Source organism: Trichosurus vulpecula, chromosome 2 (genome assembly GCF_011100635.1).
Source record: "Trichosurus vulpecula isolate mTriVul1 chromosome 2, mTriVul1.pri, whole genome shotgun sequence".
Classification (NCBI taxonomy): Eukaryota; Metazoa; Chordata; class Mammalia; order Diprotodontia; family Phalangeridae; genus Trichosurus; species Trichosurus vulpecula.
In genome coordinates, this window is record NC_050574.1 from 211,126,246 (window position 1) to 211,145,477 (window position 19,232).

At 37.9% G+C, this 19,232-nt stretch overlaps 1 protein-coding gene across 2 annotated transcripts in view; it reads right to left on the bottom strand.

Annotated features, from left to right (window-relative positions):
- LOC118835778 (CD302 antigen) overlaps positions 1–19,232 on the bottom strand; it is a 204,233-nt gene that overhangs the window by 176,041 nt on the left and 8,960 nt on the right. For both annotated transcript variants that reach the window (XM_036743034.1, XM_036743028.1), the window contains exons 2-3: positions 12,699–13,070; positions 1,450–1,620 (exon numbers count right to left, since the gene is read on the bottom strand). In XM_036743034.1, coding sequence (XP_036598929.1) covers positions 1,450–1,620; positions 12,699–13,070 — 543 coding nt within the window. The remainder of the gene's footprint in view (positions 1–1,449; positions 1,621–12,698; positions 13,071–19,232) is intronic.

Genomic DNA, 19,232 nt, shown 5'->3' on the forward strand with positions numbered 1-19,232 from the left:
TGACAAGTTAGAAGGTTAGCAGAATGATACAGCAGGAGAACACTAATTCTGGAGTCAAAGACTCCAGATTCAAATCCTGCTTCTGACACTCTTTATCTGTGCAACCTTAAACAAGTCATGACTTCGCGGTGCCTCAGTTTTATCATCTTCAAAATGAGAAGGTTAAAACTCGAGTCTAAGGACTCTTCTATCTCTAGCTTCATGAGCCTCTGACCAGCAAGGTGGAAATCTCACATTTTAGGGAATATTTCTTTATTTCTGCTTTCAGATCTTCATTTAATAATTCAAGCTGACCCAAATCACCTAGTTCGTGACCTCGATTTAGAAAAAACAAAAAACGCCAAACCAAAAAAAACACATCCAGCTGAATTTCTGACTTCTCAACTAAAACACAAGGGATTGAAATGGTGCAGGTTTTTATTTCCTTAATCTGAAGAGTTCCTTTCCAAGAATCAGTGAGGTTAAAATCAGAAGGGATATCTGTGAGTTCTCAAATCAAGGAAGTGATAAAACATTAACATTTTGAAGAAGAGCTGAAGAAAGTTACATGTAATTCATTTTTTAAAGTGACCAAAAAAACATTTTTTGGAAACATGGAAAAAAATTACCAAGAAATTGCCAATGAACTTCTCAAAACCATAAAGTTACGGCATATGAGATGTCACTTGAGTTCCATTTCACGTATTCACACTTAGGCTTCATCCTGGGAAAACCTAGGGGCTTTTAGTAATTAATTAGTACAGGACACTCGGCCATCAGGAAACCTCCAAGTTTGAAAAGTGCTAACTTGGCAACTGGAAAACAATTACTAGCCAATTACTGTGGGATGCTGAGGAAGGAGATTTTATAGGTGAAATATGACAGGAAATCATCAACTACATTTCGGTGAATTAAATGGAGACAGTTCAGTTTCGTTTAAAAAAAGATTTTTAAAATGTAAAACTGAAGATGGTAGGTTAATAGATAAGATGTGAAGCCACAAACTTCCAAATACTATAAGGATAACATTTTATGGATGTGACGGATTTTTTTTTTTGCTGGTACCCAGTGTTATTAATGTCAATTGAGACATAAAACACGTTGATGTATGCCACACACACACACACACACACACACACACTGTTTGGCACCATCTGGAAGGTGTTCAGAGCAAAGGAGAAATGGTAGAGATAAATGTTGAGATCCTCCTGTTTGCAAATAACATTTTATTTACTGCACCAAAATCCCAGAACATTGTAGATTTTAATTTCAAATTGAATCCACAATTCTTCAAAAAGTTCAGCTTGTCCATGTCTTCCAATATATTCTTTTACTCAAAAAAATGACATGAGGATTTTAGGTACCTTGGTTTTCCAATGGGAAAACAGTATTTTGGAGCAAGTGGGCAGTTTGGTATTTCTCAAATCATACCACAGAGGAGGCTGCCTATGCATCCCTAGCCATACATACCTGGTTTTAAGCAAATTCCCCACTTCTGGTCATATGGATAATTTAAAGTTGTAGCACACCATGTCCCATTATGATTTCCATCAGTAATGCATTCATGATGCCAGACACCATCATTTAAGAAAGGAAATTCACAAGGCCTCCCATAAGAGTTCCCATCCCGGGTATATATCTCTGTTTAAAAAGAGAGAAAGAGACAAAGTAGTCAGTTTCAAATGGCTAATTTCAAAGATGATAAAAGTGCCATGTGATTTGTGTCATTGAGAACTTTTTGAAAGGTCCAAGAGTTGTTTTTTAAAAGATTTGACAAAAAGTAGATTAATACGTCTGCCTGTCGTTTTACTATTGCTCCAACATAAAATACATTCATTTAAGATGCTTGTTACACCTAAAGACACCGGCTAACATGCCAAGAACAATTAGCAAATCCATGAAGTATCTTTCTGTTTCGATTTCTATTCCCAAACCTAATAATTTGTCTGAAATAGTCTGCATTTTCCACAGACTGGCAATAGAAACTAAATCTTCCTGCTGTGAAATAAGACCCATGAAAGCTAAATCAGTGTATAACATAATGAATATGTGAATATTAACTAGGAAAAGTCCATCTTGATTAATCAATTAACAAAATGTTTACTAAGTCTACTATGCAGCTATGGAAAACATGGAAATATAACACATAGTCCTTGATTTCAAAGAGCTTACATTTAGGTGGAGAGACAGAAATGTTATAACTATATGCACAAAATAATATAATGCACAAAAAACTTGGACAGCTAGGTGGTGAAGCAGATAGAGCATGGGGCCTGGAATCAGGAAGACCCAAGTTCAAATCTAGTTTCAGATACTTAGTTCCCATGTGACCCTGGGCAAGTCATTTAGCCCTCTTTGCGTCAGTTTCTTCATGTATAAAATGAACTAGAGAAAGAAATGGCAAACTATTCCAGTATCTTTTTCAAGAAAACTCCAAATGGGGTCACAAAAAGTCAGAAGTTACTGAACAAAAAATTTTTTACAAAATAATGTTGTCATCAAATTGTGTGGTACCAACAAGAACAATAGAAGTCAGAGAAGGGAGAAACAAATATTGGCTCCAGCAGTACTGGAAAGTATCATTAAGAGAAATTAAGTCATGGAAATGAAATTATTTATTATTCATCAGTTTGCTGTTTATTCCATATGGACATTAGCCTATGTGTGGCCTAGAGCTGAGACAATGCTATCCATCAAAGATTCATTAAACTCCTGTTACATCCCAAATCTACCGAGCAACCAGTTTTTCTGGCCCAAGAGCTGGTAATTGTTTTTACATTTTAAAATACAATAAAGATTTATTTAAAAGTATAAAAACCATTCTTAGCAGGGCATCCTGCAGGCTGTAGATTGTAGACCCCTGTTATCGATAAATAAATTTTAGTTGACAGGAAGGAATACGGGCTTCCACTAAATAATTACTTATAATTATTTAGGTAAATAATTGCTTCTACTATGCGAGTGCTGGGGGAGACACACAAAGTCTCAATAAGATAACAGTTCCTACCTTCACAGAGTTTATAGTCTAGCAAAAAGATATAACTATAATATATACTATTATGTAGCAGAGAGTTGTCTCCCTCTCCAAAGGGGACCTATGGGAGGTGGGTGGGCTTAAGTCACAGAACCGATTTGAAAGAAACACCTCAGTCCAACCTATATCCTAACCTAACAAGAATTGTCTGTTCAACACACTTAGCAAGTGATGATCCAGCCTTTAGGAAGAAGAACCTGCTACTTCCCAAGTCAGCCCATTCCAATTTTGGCTATCTCTGTTACCAAATTCTTCCTTTTATCAAACTTAAGTCAGCCTCCTTTGTAACTGCTTCCTGGTTCTCCTACTCCTAGTTCGGCCCAGTCTAATCACCCCTTCCAGGAACCTTACATATCTGAAAGTGTCCTGAAGCCTTTTCTTCTCCAGACTAAAAGTGTCCAGGATTAAAGAAGAGATTCTTATTCAGATAGGAATCATTATGTGGTTCGATAATTCTGATGCAGCAGGAAGGAAAGGGCCAGGAAGTAAAGAATCCTCCTTGCTCTACCACTAATTAGCTACAAGACCACAAGGAAGTCATTTTTCTTCCTCTGCAAAACAAGGGGTCTAGACTAGATGAAAATCAGGGTCCTTAGGAGTTATAGCATTTTATAACTAAATGATTTCAGTTTTGTGATTGAACAGGCTTGGCAGCCCACAGAAATTATAAAAAGTATGCCAAAAGTGGCTGACTTTGTAAAACTACTGCTGCTGCTATTGATAATAGCATTCATACAGTGTTTTAAGGTTTGTTAACTCCTTTATGTGTCATCTCATTTGTTTCTCACAGTGTGGTTTGTCCATGGGAGATGATGACACGACTACAGTTGACTTTGATTTGAGCGAGGAAGGGCTGTACAGAGTCACCAGCCTCACTTTCTCCTCCAGAGCCACCTGGGTCCAGTGGCCAGATATTCATCAGGATGACTGGAGATGGCCCGGGATGCAGTGGGAGACCTTGGCCCTTTCAAGCTAAGGTCTTTTCAAGTTCTCAATTTGAGTGAGGCAACACCCACTCAGTGAAATAGGTCTCTTTAAGAAGTGAGTCAAGGTATGGCCCCTTTAATTAAAAAAAAAAAAGTCAAGTGGGGGAGGGGAGGAAGGGGATGGGGAGATCCTCAGGGTTGCTGGCCAAAAGAGAAACAGTTACTATTTACATTCATTCTAAGCCAGGAGGGTCCCCCAAAAAACCATTAAGTGGTACTTGGGCAGGTACCTATTGTCCAATCCATGAGATTCAGAGTAAATTGGATTTAAGGCTTGATCTTTGAGAAAGAAATCTAGCCAGTAAACCCCAAGTTAAGTAGGTAGCTTCTGGCCATCAGAATTTACCTTCCTTTGGGCAGAACACCCTCAGGCAAGGGGCAGTAGAGGGAAAAGGAGAGAGAGGAGTTTCTTGATCTCCTCAATTTCTCCTTCATCTTCAGCAGAAGGATGCTGCCTGAGAGAAATAATTATTTCTCTCTTGTATTTAATAACTAATTATTGAATTAGGACTAAGGTTTTCCACCCTTTTCTACTTCCTCATCCAGAAATCAACCAGTGTGGGAAATCTTGGGCAAAGACTCACCCAGGGTAAAAGCTTATCAAAGACAGTCTTCTGCTGGCAAAATTCAGCACTGGAAAATTCTATCATGAGGAAAAGGTGGCTGTAAGTATATTCGTATTGTCAGATTCAGTCTCCTTTTGGAGGGCCATTCTTGCTACACTTGGAGAGGCTGATCACTAGTAAGCCGGCTATTAGATGATAAATGCCTTAGCTATAGTAATCTATGGGATAAAAATTGTTCTCCAGTCCTGTTAGTCCTCATCCTGCTTCTTCAAAGACAGTGGCATAATGGTGCTAAGAAATTACAGTTTTTACACTACCTAGAAGCATGAACTTACTTATTGGTAACCCGAATGTCAGATCTTTTTCTAGCAACAAATGAGTTGACAGTGAGCAGCTACGGAAAGAACATTAGACTTGGATTGAGACTATCTAGGTCCTGGTCTCAGGTTTTCTGCTACTCATGTTGGACAACTCACAAGCTTTTCTTGCTAACTTTGGTATTATCATCTATAAAATAAAGGATATTGATATCCAAGGTCCATTCCAGCTCTAAATCTGTAATTCTACCAATACTGAAATTCTGATTAAAATTAAACCAGGAGACATAAAGAAGCAGCAGCCAATTGGAAGGATGGCTCACAGATTCTCGTAGAGTTTAATAAAGAGGTGGTGGAGTGTGTCCAAAGGCAACAAGAAACATAACTTTATGGGATACTTGGTCATCTGGTATCCTCACAGTATGATCCTGTGAGGTAGGTGCTATTATCACAATTTTCTAGATATGGAAAGCTGAGAAAAGTGAAAAGACTTGCCCACAGTCACACAACTAAGTGTCTGAAGCAGGGTCTGAATTCAGGTTATTATGACTCCAAGTCTAGCCTTCTATCCACTGCACCACCAGCTGCATACATGAGGAAGATGGAATATCAATGACATTTTACCTAACCTATGTCTTATTGCCTGTGGAATGAAAGATGTTCCAAAGCAGGACCTTGCAGTCGAGTTCCATTTGTAAGAAGAAAAACCAAGCCAAAAAATGAACATAGAAAGAGGCAGACATAATATTCTAGTATTATGAGTGAGGAAATGGGTCATTTCTTTTCGTCATTTACCTAGTTATACCAGCACTCTAAATCCCTACTTTAGTCTAAAAAGGACCTTATGCTGTCACATAAGACAGCACACCAAGTATCTAAATTACCATGCTCTAGCGCTAGGGGTGGGACATGCAGGATTTAAGTGGAAGTATAGAGGATGTTCAGGCTGGAGAAGGGGAGACTTGGGAGGACATGATGGTTGTCTTCTAGTTTCCGAGGGGCTGTCACATGGAAAGGATTAGATTTGTTTCCTGTGGTCCCATATGCCACAGCAAGGAACAAATTAAGTTTAGCTTTCATTGAAATTCATGTGGCATGATTTTGAAGACCCTTAACCATTTTAATTGTCTCCCCTTCCCCCAATGGAATGTTCTTCCTAAAATATGGCAACTCAAAGCTGATCACAATATTCTAGACATGGCCTGACCAGGGCAAAGAGTTGGAGGGGACTCATCTATCTTAATTCATATTCATTTTGGATATTGTACCTTTGTTAATGTGACTTAAAATATCTTTAGCTTTTTTGGCTTCCACATTACCACAGAGTCATTTTTTTAAAAAATCATTTGATGGGCCTTAAAGTACGTAGTAGTAGCTGTGTGTGTTGATCATAATTAACAACTCATATTGACATAACGTGTTAAATTTCTAAAGTGTTTTCCTCACGACGACCCTATCAGGCAGGTAGAGCAAGGACCATTATCTCTACTTACAGATAAAGAAACAACTTTGAGAGGTGCATTGACTTGCTCAGGATCATAGTCTTAGGACAGGAGGTAGAATGATGGCCATAATAATACTTTTGTCGATGAAAAACATTTTAAAAAAGCAATTAAGAATTCAATTGTTCTTCTCTTCATGCTCTTGTATCTCCTCAGTTTATTCAAAGCTTTGCTCAGTATCAGATTAAAAAAAAGAAAGAGCCACAAGAAGGAAGGAGCCATGGTGGTCAGAGGACTTCATAGTTCATTAGAAAGTCATAGAAGCCATTACCAGATCATTAAAGACTTTTCCAAAGGAGCATCAAAACATCTTTCACATAATTTCAAAAGACAAGCATAAGACAGTAATACTACACAGGTCTGGTTGCCATTCATATTCTTGGACATTGCACAAAGAAGCTAGAACTGGTGTTGTGTTGTCTGGGCAATAGCAAATGTGTTTGAGCAAGACACGCACAGACACACACCCACACAACCAGAAAAAGCAGGGACTGCCTATGGAATTTTATTTACAACTAATTTTTTTATGTAAAACAAAGCACACCAACCTGTACTGTAGCTAGTCTGAATCTCTGTAGAATATATTTTATTTTCCTATAATATAATCAAGCACTGACTATAATGGAGCAACGAACAGAACAACGTTGCTATTGAGTAGATGCTATCTACCTGATTGTCTACATGAGAAACAAATAACCCAAAACTACAATTCTTCCCGCTTTGCACACGTGAAAGCTGTCTTTTTATTTATTGTAATTTCACAGAAGCATAGAACTGGAAAGTTGGAAGGACCTCAGTGACTAATCTAAATCAAACCCCTTTGTGACCTTTGCCTCTCAGGCCTGTTTGAGTGAAGGGTGTTCTTAACTCCACTGGAGCATGCTGGCTAATTTCTTGGCATCCCAAGTTTTGGTCTTTCAGAATGAAGTTGGAAAGGGAGCCTAACTGAAACTCCGCTAACTGCTTAAAAGAATTCTTTTTCTGTTTGTATCCTGTTGTTTCTGGACTTCTTAAGTCCCCTGTGTTTCCTGTAGCTACATGATCAACTCTCAAGGGGAATGCTCTCCTCTGAACACACCAGCTTGTGCTGAAGGAACCTTAAAATAATAACTCTAGGGTCAATAGAGCAAATCAGCTATTTCAGAGTTGTTAGACAAATAGTCGGCTTATTTGTTAGAACAAAGAGGCAAATGAACAAGGAGCTCCATCTGCAACCTTGGTCTGCATCCACAGTGTGTACTCTGGTAAAGACAACCAGAAGGGTTAGCCTAGATGCTTTCTGCTTGTGACAGTTTGTCCTACCTCGGTCTTTCTTGCCATAAAAGGGTCTGATCATATCAGCAGCAGCCCTTTACTACATTATGGCTACCTTGAATAACCAAATAAATACCAACATATAAAAGTGTTTCCCTATATCCTAGAGCCCTGGGTCAAAATTTCTATAGTTATAATAATTATATAATTAGCTATAATTTGCCTTGAGAAAAGCAGGAAACATGCTCATAGGGCCATATATTTTGAGCTCAAAGACACAGCTGAAGGCATCTACTCCAAACTCTTCATTTTAGAGTTGAGGCAACCAAGTCGAAGAAAAATGAAATGATTGGCTCGAGATCACAAAGGTCATCAAGAGAAGCGCTGGGATATGAATCTATGACTTCTGACCCCAAAGCCAACAAATGCGCCACTGTGATGTGTTGTTATAGAAAGAAATATACTTAACAATGGTCACGTTGCCTACATAAGTGAATACATATTGAAAATAAAATATTTTATGGTATAGAAAACCTATGATCCCTTTATACTTTGTTATAAGTGGTTTTGTGCTTCCCAAAAGAGGAGGGAAAAATAAAATGCCAGATTTCTTGATTTAAAGGTCTCTAGTGTTATCTTCCGTTCATTGACAACTAGGCCCAAGGCAGTGGTAGGCCTTGATTTCCTTGATTTTATTAACTCAGGCTTCTGGTATCTTTATTTGCATCTTATTTCTGCTCCTTGATTCCCTAATTTTGCTTACCAAGGAAAATGACTATAAACTTTGGCTGAATTAAGGCGTCTACTCAAAACCTTGCTTGATTATAATCCAGTGGAAGGAATTAAATAATCTACTAGATGGGGCTCTGGCAGTCTCAACACATTACAGTCTAAGCAAACGGCAGAGACAAAAACAGAAGGAAAACAGAAATAAAGGGGAAAGAAATGGAAGAATACTGCCAATATGCAATTCACAATGGGGAATAATAATGGATTTTTCCTAAACAAGTATGATGCAACAAGTCAAAAATTTTATTCAGTGTTTTTGCCCTGTTATAATTTGGAGGCTGTAACCTTTTTCTATTTCCAAATTAGAGTAAGATTTTTACAGCACAAACTCCAAATACTAGGCTGCCAAATTTAAGAAAGAGGAAAGGAAATGAAGGGAAAACTGTTCTCCCCTAAAAAAGAAGGAGAAAATGGCCAAAGGAAAACACAATTAGGGGAGGCAAGACATTTTTCCCAGAAGCAACTGTGGTCTTATGGATAACAAGAAATGGGATTTCCTCACAGAGAAAGAAACCAATTCTAAGACATGGAGACAGAAAGAAAAAGAAAAAGTTGACAGGGTAGGCCAATATCACTAATGAATTATGATTTAAAAGGTCTGGCATTTCTTTCATCATGCGGTTCAGCCCTCTGGATGCAGTTGATAGTTTCCCTGTGCCTTAGCAGACAGTCTCATGAGTAGCTGGGGCTAAAAACTCACCACCTGGTGACCAATATTGCAGGAGAGGAGTTCTCTGTACTTAAAATAGGCTGATTCTTGGACAACAGTCACAGTACTTGGGCTTACACTTAAAAGCTCATCCAGTGTGGTAGGATCTGCCAGAGCTGACAATTTTGTGGCCTAGCTTCTGAGATCCCAGATTCTGTCTCATGCCATGATGAGTTAATAGGGTTGGATATAAGTGGAGGCATAAATGAATACAGAGGCAAAATTGTCAGATCAAACATTGATAAATAGTAAATAGCAATGGACTATAAAATTATTTCATATGACAAAAAACTTATGTAAGGAATGTAGTAATGATTCAATATTAGGAAAATAACCAATAAAAATATATGATTGTAATAATAGATGCAGAATAGGTTTTCGATGAAGTACACTTTCCATTTATATTTTTTAAAAAAACCACTGAAAGATATAGAAAGAAAAGGATTTTTTTTCTTTAATATGACAAAGTATACCCTTGAAACAAAGAACTAGAATCCTGAGTTACTCTTCACCCACCATCCTTTTCCCCAGCCCTCATTAATACAAAATGGCGTGGTCTGGTTATCATTCCTCTTTGACCTAGTTTTAGAAATGAATGCTATAGCAATGGGGCATGAGAAAGAAAACATAAATACCTGTGAAGAAGAGGTTAACAGATCTATTTGCATGTGACATGACTCTCAGTCAACAAGTATTTATTATGTGCTAACTATGTGCCAGGCACTGTGCTAAGCTTGAGGGTTCAAAAAAAAAAAAAAAAAAAGAAAGGGGAAAAAGGCCTCCTTCCTCAAGAAGCAAACATTCTAATACGGGAAACAACATGTAAAGACTGAGGTGCAGACAAGATATAGAATGGATGAAGGTAATAATCTGAAAGGGGAGGGCTAATTAGGGTGGATGGGGAGAGAACAAAGTATTGAAGCAGTAGATAACTTTGGTAACAGTCGGGGTATGAGATAAAAGTACGAAAGTCCATCTACATTTTTACATACCACTAAAAATTCATGAAAATTCAAAGGAATAGAAATAGAAATATCATTTGTGGGAAAGAGTATATATACCAAATAGTTGAGCATTAGTTTGCCAGGGCAGACATCAGGCCTCCATAAAGGTAACTTTTAAATGGTTTTGATGCAAACAAAGGAAGAAACTCTGTAGTTAGAGAGATAATACATATTCATGGATAGGTCAACCTGATGTGTTAAAAATAGCAATATTTTCCAAATTAAATGTGTGGATTCAATGCAATGCCAATTAAAATGCCCATGCTCTACTTTATGGAATTATGTACAGTACTTAAAATGTATTTGGCAGGTAGGTAACATGTTTATTAACAGCTTACTATGTGAGGGAAACTGTGCTAGGGATATAAATATGGGACAACAGCCAAACATATCAAGAGGAACAGATTTTAAAAAGTTATTGCAAAACTGACATTTGGAATCTTATAAGGAACTAAAAATTTGTAAAAGTAAGAAAAATATATTGCAAATGACTTTAATTAATCATTCTCTAAGAGAAATGTCCATTAAAATATCTCTGAGTTATTCCCTTATATCTATCAAATTGATAAAAAAAAATAAAGAACTACAAAAATCAGCGTTGGCAGGTTTATAAGGAAATTGACATCCTATTGTGTTATCAATTGAGCTTTTAACAGGTACAATATTTTTTGTGGAACTTGTTGGCAATATCTGGTAAATGCTACGTAGTTGGATAAGCACTAGATCTGAAACCAGAAAGTTCAAATCCCAAAATTTTCCATTCACTGTGCAGCCCTTGGCAATCACCATCCCCCTTCTGGGCTTTGATTTCTTCATCTATAAAGTGAATCTGTTAGAACAGATGATTGCTGATGTCCCTTCAGCTCAAACATCCTGTAAATTGTTACAAGAAATTACAAGAGTTACCAAGCTGAAGAATATCTCCTTTGAGCAGGTGATCCTAACATTTGAAAGAAGATGGCCAAAAAAGGAAATATTTGTACAAAAAAATTAATAGCTGCCTTACTGGCAATATCCAATGAATGAAGAACGGCTAAGAAAAAGGTGTGCCATAAAAGGAAAAATATGAATGTAAAGAAATATGGAAAGGGAGGAGAATTTTCCAAGGAAATCAGAATAAAATATACACAGACTATGAATATAGAAGAACAGCAGTAATAAATACACAGGTATAAAAATGTATGCTTACATTTTCAAAAATAAATGATACCGTCTCAAAAAGTTATTTTGCTGAAGTATACACACCCCTGAGTGTAAACAGTTTTGAATTTAAGATAAATTTGGCATTTTTTTTCATTTCACGAGCTTATTAAGCTTATAACTCAAAATTAAGAGGAAAAAGCTGCCAAAAGTTCTGAAGCCAAATCAAGTTTAAGTTAGTATTCTGAGAACAAACTTTCTGCAGTTATGCGTAAGTTTTAGATGGAAAAAGGGTAAGCAACTCAAGCATTAGCTGGTAACAGATAGCTATCTTAGGTATGGGTATCACAGAGTTAGTACAATACAATAAATATATAAATATATATAAAATCCATAAACATAAATAAAGCAGTCTAATAAATAAGAATCAAAACTTTGTATTTTGTTTCAACATCGAAATACATTTAGCTGGTTTCTTTTTTTCCCCCCTCAGGAAATTTGTGTTAATTAAACACTAGTCTTATAGTTTGAACTATAGCTGATTTTTCTCTCTGCCTTTTAAAAAATTCCAGTCAATATTGAATCAATAAATATTTATTAAGAGCCTGCTCTGTGCTAGACACTGTAAGGGCTGGGGATACAAGAAATGGCAAAAGAACGTCTACCCTCAAGGAGCTCACAGTCTAATGGAGGAGACAATGTGCAAACAAGTAGGTACGAGCATATGCAGGACAAATGGGAGATAATCAATTATGAAATTGATATACATGAGCATGTGCATATATAACCAAAAAAATGTGAATTATATATGAAGCTAGTTATTATGTATTACTTGGGTTTTTAAAACACACAATAAATTTAACACAATAGCACCCTGCTATTTTTTAAATGTTTCATTGAAGGTCCTCCTCTTTTTTTTTTTTTTGAGTATTACTATCACAGTGGGCAATTAGGTGGCACAGTAGATACAATCTTGGGCCTGGAGTCTGGAAGACACATCAATCTGGAGTTCAAATCCAGCCTCAGACACTTATTAGCTGGGTGACTCTGGGCAAGTCACTTGACCCTGTTTGCCTCAATTTCCTCATCTGTAAAATGAGCTGGAGAAGGAAATGGCAAATCACTCCAGTACCTTTGCCAAGAAAACCCCCAAAAGGGTCACAAAGAGTCAGACACAACTGAACAACAGCCAAAGTAACACCTACGTGCTTGACTCAAGGCATTTTTATTAGTTGTTCCCTATGCCTGAAATGCTCTCCCACCTCCCCAAGTGGGGTCATGAAGAGTTGGATGTGACTGAAAAACAACCCAACAACAACTTGAAACAGTAGTAACTTTCAGTTAATTAGGTTAAATGTTAAACAAAATATGAAAAAAGTGTATACTAACTAAATAACAAGTTATCGTCAAATACTCACCGTGGTAAGGCTGGTCACAAAGGTGTTCATCAGAGTCTCCTTTCTTCCAAGTATCAGATGAATTTACATTTGCTGTCACTTGTCCATCCTTCAAAGTCAGTCTGTACTGGGAAGCACTGTACAAAGAACCATACTCACATTTCCACCATAACATGGCATTTGAATCACAGCTGAACATTTTCAAGGAATCTTTAGGTTTGGCAATATCTATTCCAAGGCACATCTGGGATTCCACATGGAAGAGGCGATGCTGTGATACCCACTTCCACTGCATATCACTGGTGGTCTTGCAGTTTACTGCTACTACCAAACCATTTGCAGTTTTAAGGCATTTGCCAGTATTTTCATGGCGGATGGTAAATGGGCCATTATCTAGGTGGAAAAAAATTAAGAAAAACTCTTCAAAAATTTTCATGACACATATCCTAAACCTTTTGCTCTATGAAAAGTGCCTGAGCACAAAGAGATGGTCTCAACAGTGCTACATCACTATAGAAAGTGTCCCTACCTGAACAGAGCTATTTTCTCATGTGATGTGGTAGGTGCCCCTTGGCCATTACATTTCCTCAGGGTTGACTTTGACCTCACTGTTCCCCAAGGTACACTTTAGATTTTCCCAAACTATGCCCCCGGAACCCTCCTCATCCTGGAAGCTCACTACAGCACTGAAATTTACACATTGGAAGTACCGTCCTTCCCCATAGCAATACCTCCGACTGTATTGCTCCTTTCAAAACTATGCTGCACATGTTTCTCAGGCTTTCCAGGCTTCACTCAACTTTTTCTACCATTACTCACTCCCCCCAAAACACTAGCACCCCCAAACCCTCACTTCAGTTTCGTCTTATGTGTTGTCTCTCCCAATAAATTCAAAGTTCCTTGAAGGTAGGGTTATTTCTGCTAATATTTGCACCCCCAGAGCTTAGGACAGTGCCTGGCAGATAGTAAGTGCTAAATAAATCCTTGTTAGCTGACCGTTGGTATTCTAAAGCCATCTGGAATTCAAACTCTGGCTCTTACATGTTCGAACTATTTACTGGTAGAATGCAGGAGGGAGTATGGTATGGTGGGTTCAAGAGTGATGATTCATTTTTTAAATCTTGACACCTAACAGGGCAGCTAAGCGGCACAGCAGATAGAGCACCGGGCCTGGAGTCAGGAAGACACATCTTCCTGAGTTCAAATCTGGCCTCAGATACTTCTTTTAAAATGAGCTGGAGAAGGAAATGGCCAACTACTCCAGTATCTGTGCCAAGAAAACCCCAAAGGGGTCATGAAGGACATGACTGAACAACCAAAGGGACATCTACATTCCTGACTGTGAGTCTTTTTATCAGTTGGCCCCTGTGCCTGGAACACCTCTCCCTCCTCAGTTTTGCCTCTTAGCTTCCTTCAATCCTAGCTAAAATCCTACCTGATAGTGGAAGCTTTTATTACTCCCTCTTATTTTAACACTCAGTTGATTATTTCCAATTTGTCTTTACATAGCTTGTTTATACACAACTGTTTGCATGTTTTCTCCCCATTAAACTGCTAACTCCTTGAGAGCAGGGACTTTTGTTTTAACCTTTCTTTGTATGACCCACACTTAGCACAGTGCCTAAGTTACTAATTAAATGCTTACTGACTATCTTTAGGATCATAAATTTGGAGTTATAAGGGCCCTTAGAGGCTATCTAGTTGGACTCCTTCATTTGGCAGATGAGGAACCTGTGGCCCCAAGGAATGAAAGAACTTTCCTATATAATCGTCATTTTGCTAACAAATTTTAAGAAATCAATTATAGTACAATCATGAAAACATAAATAATACTAAAATATGTTAAACAAATTTAAATGACTAAAGGTATAAGATTAAGAAGCTCCAGAAGAAGAACCAGTAATTTTCAGTATTATAAGGGACTTTCCATATGATACACACTTCACTGGGACTGGTTTCATTTACATACAATTTCTTCGTAAAGCAAGGGCTTGAACGATCAAAATAGCCTGATGGGAACTGGTGACTTAATATTTAGATACTGAAAATTCCGATGGACAAAAAGGAACTATTATTGTTCGGCTTTAAAAAAAATCAAGATAAATACCCTTAAAAAGTTATTTTTATTTCTATAAATACATGAATACACATATTTACTATAAGGCTGTGTTTCTGAATGGTCAGGGCAGCAACTTTATGCATTTCACTATTTCTTTTCCCCACCACGATCTTCTCAGGGGGACCTCTATCCCAGCCTTTACTCTCTCTTATTTTCTAGGCAGATACCAGTGCCAGGTGTTACCACCAGTAGATCTTCTCTTTGACCCTGACAGTTACATACTTGTTTTGTTATCGAGTCATAGAGGCATTATCTATAATTTCTCTTAATATGTTATTCAGAGGAGTCCTCCATCTTCATTGTTCCACATTTAAAAGGAAGCCATCCTAGACACCTCAGTTCTAGGTACACCTATCATTTGATTTTATTGTTCATAGTATCATAGATTTAGAGCTGGCAGGGGCATCAGAGGCCATCTCCAATCTCTTCATTTTGTAGATGAAGCCCAGAGAAGTTTAGTGATTTGACCAAGATCACACAAGTTAAGTAAATGACAGAACCAGAATTCAAACTCAGGTCTCCTGACTACAAGTTCACTGCTTGGGGCCATATACCCTTGGAAGGTAAATTCCTGTGGAAATGACTGTCTTATCCCATGACCTTGGGGTCCTGACCAAATGGTACTTCCATAGTTCTTTTATAAGAACACTCCCACTTCCTGTTCCCTGAAGTCTTGTGCTACACAGCTACAGTTATGAGAAACACAGCTTCTCTTCCAGGCAACTTCTACCTATAAACTTATCCCTATCTAGTCTGGCCCTTACATTTCCCAGTCATTATCCTTTTAGGGCCTTTCCTTCCAGGGTGTTCTCTGGAACCCAACTTCCCCAACCCCTCTCAGGGGTAGCTAGGTGGCTAGTGGATAGAGCACTGGCCTTGATCATGAATTCAAATCAGGTCTCAAACACTTCCTAGCTGTGTGATCCTGGGCAAGTCACTTAACCCTGTTTGCCTCAGTACCTCATCCACAAAATGAGCTGGAGAAGGAAACGACAAAGCACTCCAGTATCTCAGCCAAGAACCTCTCCCTCCCCTACAAAATGGGGTCATGAAGAACTGGACCTGACTGAACAACCACCACCACTCCCATCCACCTTCATCTTAGATCTCTTTCACTGAAATCTGCCTCTCTTGGTTAAGCTGTCACGACGGGAGGAAGGATTTACTGGCTCTCAGAATTAAGAGTCTCCGAGTAGGTAAGAACAACATCTAAATCAATATGTAATCTGACCAAGAATCCTCTATACCACACTGTAAGGTTTTTGAGGACGGGGACCTGATTTGTGTATGTATGTGTCCTCCCATCTCCACCTCTGACTGCATTTGGAGGATGGTGCTTTGCATGAAGTCGGCACTATGTATTCTGAGGTGAGCTGAAGAAGACTATACTTTCTCAAGATAAACATCATAATTCCTCCAGGAAAATCAGAAATAAGATTGATTTTCACAGGAGACTTATGAAACAACTTCATTACATTCACACACCTCATACAGGACAGGACATAGAGACTTATGCAAAGTTGCTTATTATTAAGGGAGTAAAAAACAAACATCCTGAACAAAATTAAACCAAAGATCTGTTGTGTTCATAACATCCAACTTTGTAAATCCTCCAATTAATCAAAGCTGCCCATGTAGAGTCTCTGAGCTACACCAAGAATTTATGAAAAAGTTTTTGTTTTTTAAGTCTGATTTTTTAAAACTTCAATTCACAACAGATTAATTTCACAATGAATAGCAAATGCTTGGAATAAACCCAGTCCATGATGCTTCACAGGATCATAGATTTATAATTGAAAGGAAACTCAGAAGTCATTGAGTACAACACCCTCATTTTAAAGGTTCATGGTGAAGTGTTGTTACCAGAGGTCCCACAGAGTTCAAATGTTAAGCTTTGTCAGAAGCTGCTTCATTCATCATCTGACAACCATTTTTTAAAAGTACTTAACATGGGCAAACAGCATCAAAAACACTTCTGAAACCAACCACATTCCATGTTGTCAGTAAAGAACAAATTACCACAAAACGAAAATCCTACTAACCCTTTACAGATACCATGCAAAAAGCTCCACAGAGAAAGTAACCAAACCTCATTCATCCCTTGGAAAATAATAACAGACCTCAAAAAACCAAAATTATCACTCTGAAATTCTTTGAAGTTTACCCATCCATTTATAGCCTCCTGTCCAAACACTTATTGCAGTAATTTACCAGCCTCCAGGTAATTCTCCCCAGTTGTGCAGGGAGTTTAGTACCTAGCTCAGCCTTCATCTCTACTCAAACCCTCATCCTCATAGTTGGGCATTTCATTACACACACTCCAACGCCCTGGCCTCCTAGATCAACCTTCTTAAATCCCATGACCTATGCATGTGTATATAGCTCTTCACCATGTCAGGCATGCACAGAGTTCATACCTTAGGTCGCACTATCACCCACAACTGTACCATCTCCATGATCTTGGACTATGAAATGATCTTTTTTGATCCTAATCTCTTGTCTTTCCATCTCCCATTTTACCTCAGCCCTCCTAAACCTATGATTTGTCTTCACTGAGTTCTTCAGTTCCTCTACAAACTTCCTGTTCCCCCAGCCCCGGGGTGGGGAACCTGTGGCCTCGAGGCCACATGTGGCCCTCTAGGTCCTCAAGTACAGCCCCTTGACTGAATCCAAACTTCACAGAACAAATACTCTTAATAAAAGGGTTTGTTCTATAAAATTCGGAATCAGTCAAAAAGCTGCACCCGAGGGCCTAGAAGGCCACATGTGGCCTCGAGGCCGCAGGTTCCCCACCCCTGCTCTAATTTATCATTCCTATTCTGGCCTCACTTTCTGCCCTTCAGTCTTGGCCTAACTGTTCAACTGTAACCTGCCTTTATCTTTGAATCCCCCGTTTTCTTGTCTCACTAACATTCACACCCTGATAATCACCAAACCTCACCATCTACTTTTTCTGCCCCTACTCCCAAACTGTTGGAAGACAAGAAAGAGAAGTCAGGACTAGGCCCACTACAGAGTCATATGATCTTATCTCAACTGGGCCCTCACGGCTGTATGGAAATCCTTTCATTTTTTCCTTCACTGTCTCTATAAAATTCCACATAGGGCAGAAGTTTGTAACCTTTTTTTTTTTTTTTGGTCACGGACCTGTGGGCAACCTGGTGAAACCTACAGACCCCTTCCCTGAAAAATGTTTTTAAATGCATAAACTAAAGTACATAGGATTACAAAGGAAACCAATTATATTGAAATATTATTACCAATATATGTTTTTTTGAAGGTTCATAGACCCCAGGCTAATAATCCCTAGCATAGAGGATATTCAAGACAATTAAAAAATTTCTTCAAACCTCACATGTTACGTTATCAGCCTGCTTACTGGGGAGGCTTAAAAAAGACATAGTGAAATTATAATAATGATTCTATCTGGGAATATCTGAATATTCAACTTGGCCCAGATTCTTCTATGGGAACAGTGGATAGATAAAAGTAGTAATTGAAACACTGAAAATGCTATTGTTTTACTTCCCTTTAAAACAGAAAAGACAGAAAGATAGTTGAACTAATACACTGTGGATACAGCAGTGAATTCACTCATTTATCCTAGAAAACAATTTGACATTTTTTAAAAGTTACTAAAATATCTATATGCTTTGACCAAAAGATCTCACTATTAAGCAGATGGTCTAACGAGGCCAAAAATTATACTCTATGTATCTCATTTGTACACAGTCATTTGCATGTTGCTTCCTCCATTAGACTGAGCTCCCTGAGAATGAGGACTATTTTTTGCCTTTCTTGTATACCCAGCACAGGCCCTGGCACACAGTAAGTACTTAATAAATGCTTGATAACTTGACATACATTGCAATTATTCATAGCAGTAATTTTTGTAGTAACAAAAAATTGAAAATTGAAATTGGCAAAATAGATGCCAACTGACTGGGAAATAGCTAAACAAATTGTAGTAGAATGTTATGGAATATTATTGTACTGTACATAACAATAAATATAATTGAGAGGAGCATGAGAAGGTTTCTGTGAACTATATAGTGACGTAAGCTGAAGAACCAGAATAAAACATGCCCCAATAACAACAAAAATTGAAAGATGAAAAAAATTAAAATTGAACCTTGTGTAATTATAATGGCCAAGAAGCTTGGCCATGGAGAAGACCTGAGATAATGCACCTCTCTGTCTTCTTTGTAGGAGGAGTGAGGATGGTTATAGGCATGAAATACTGTATACACCATCAGACTCTACTGTTGTGTTTGGCTGGTTTTGCTGAGATATTTTTTTTCCTCTCTTTTTTTGTTACAAGAGTAAAGGACATGAAAATTAAATAGATTGAGAAATAAGGGTATATACAAACAATAGATTTCAATAAGCTTTTTTTTTTAAATAAAAGGCATCCCCACCCACCAATCTGGTTGATC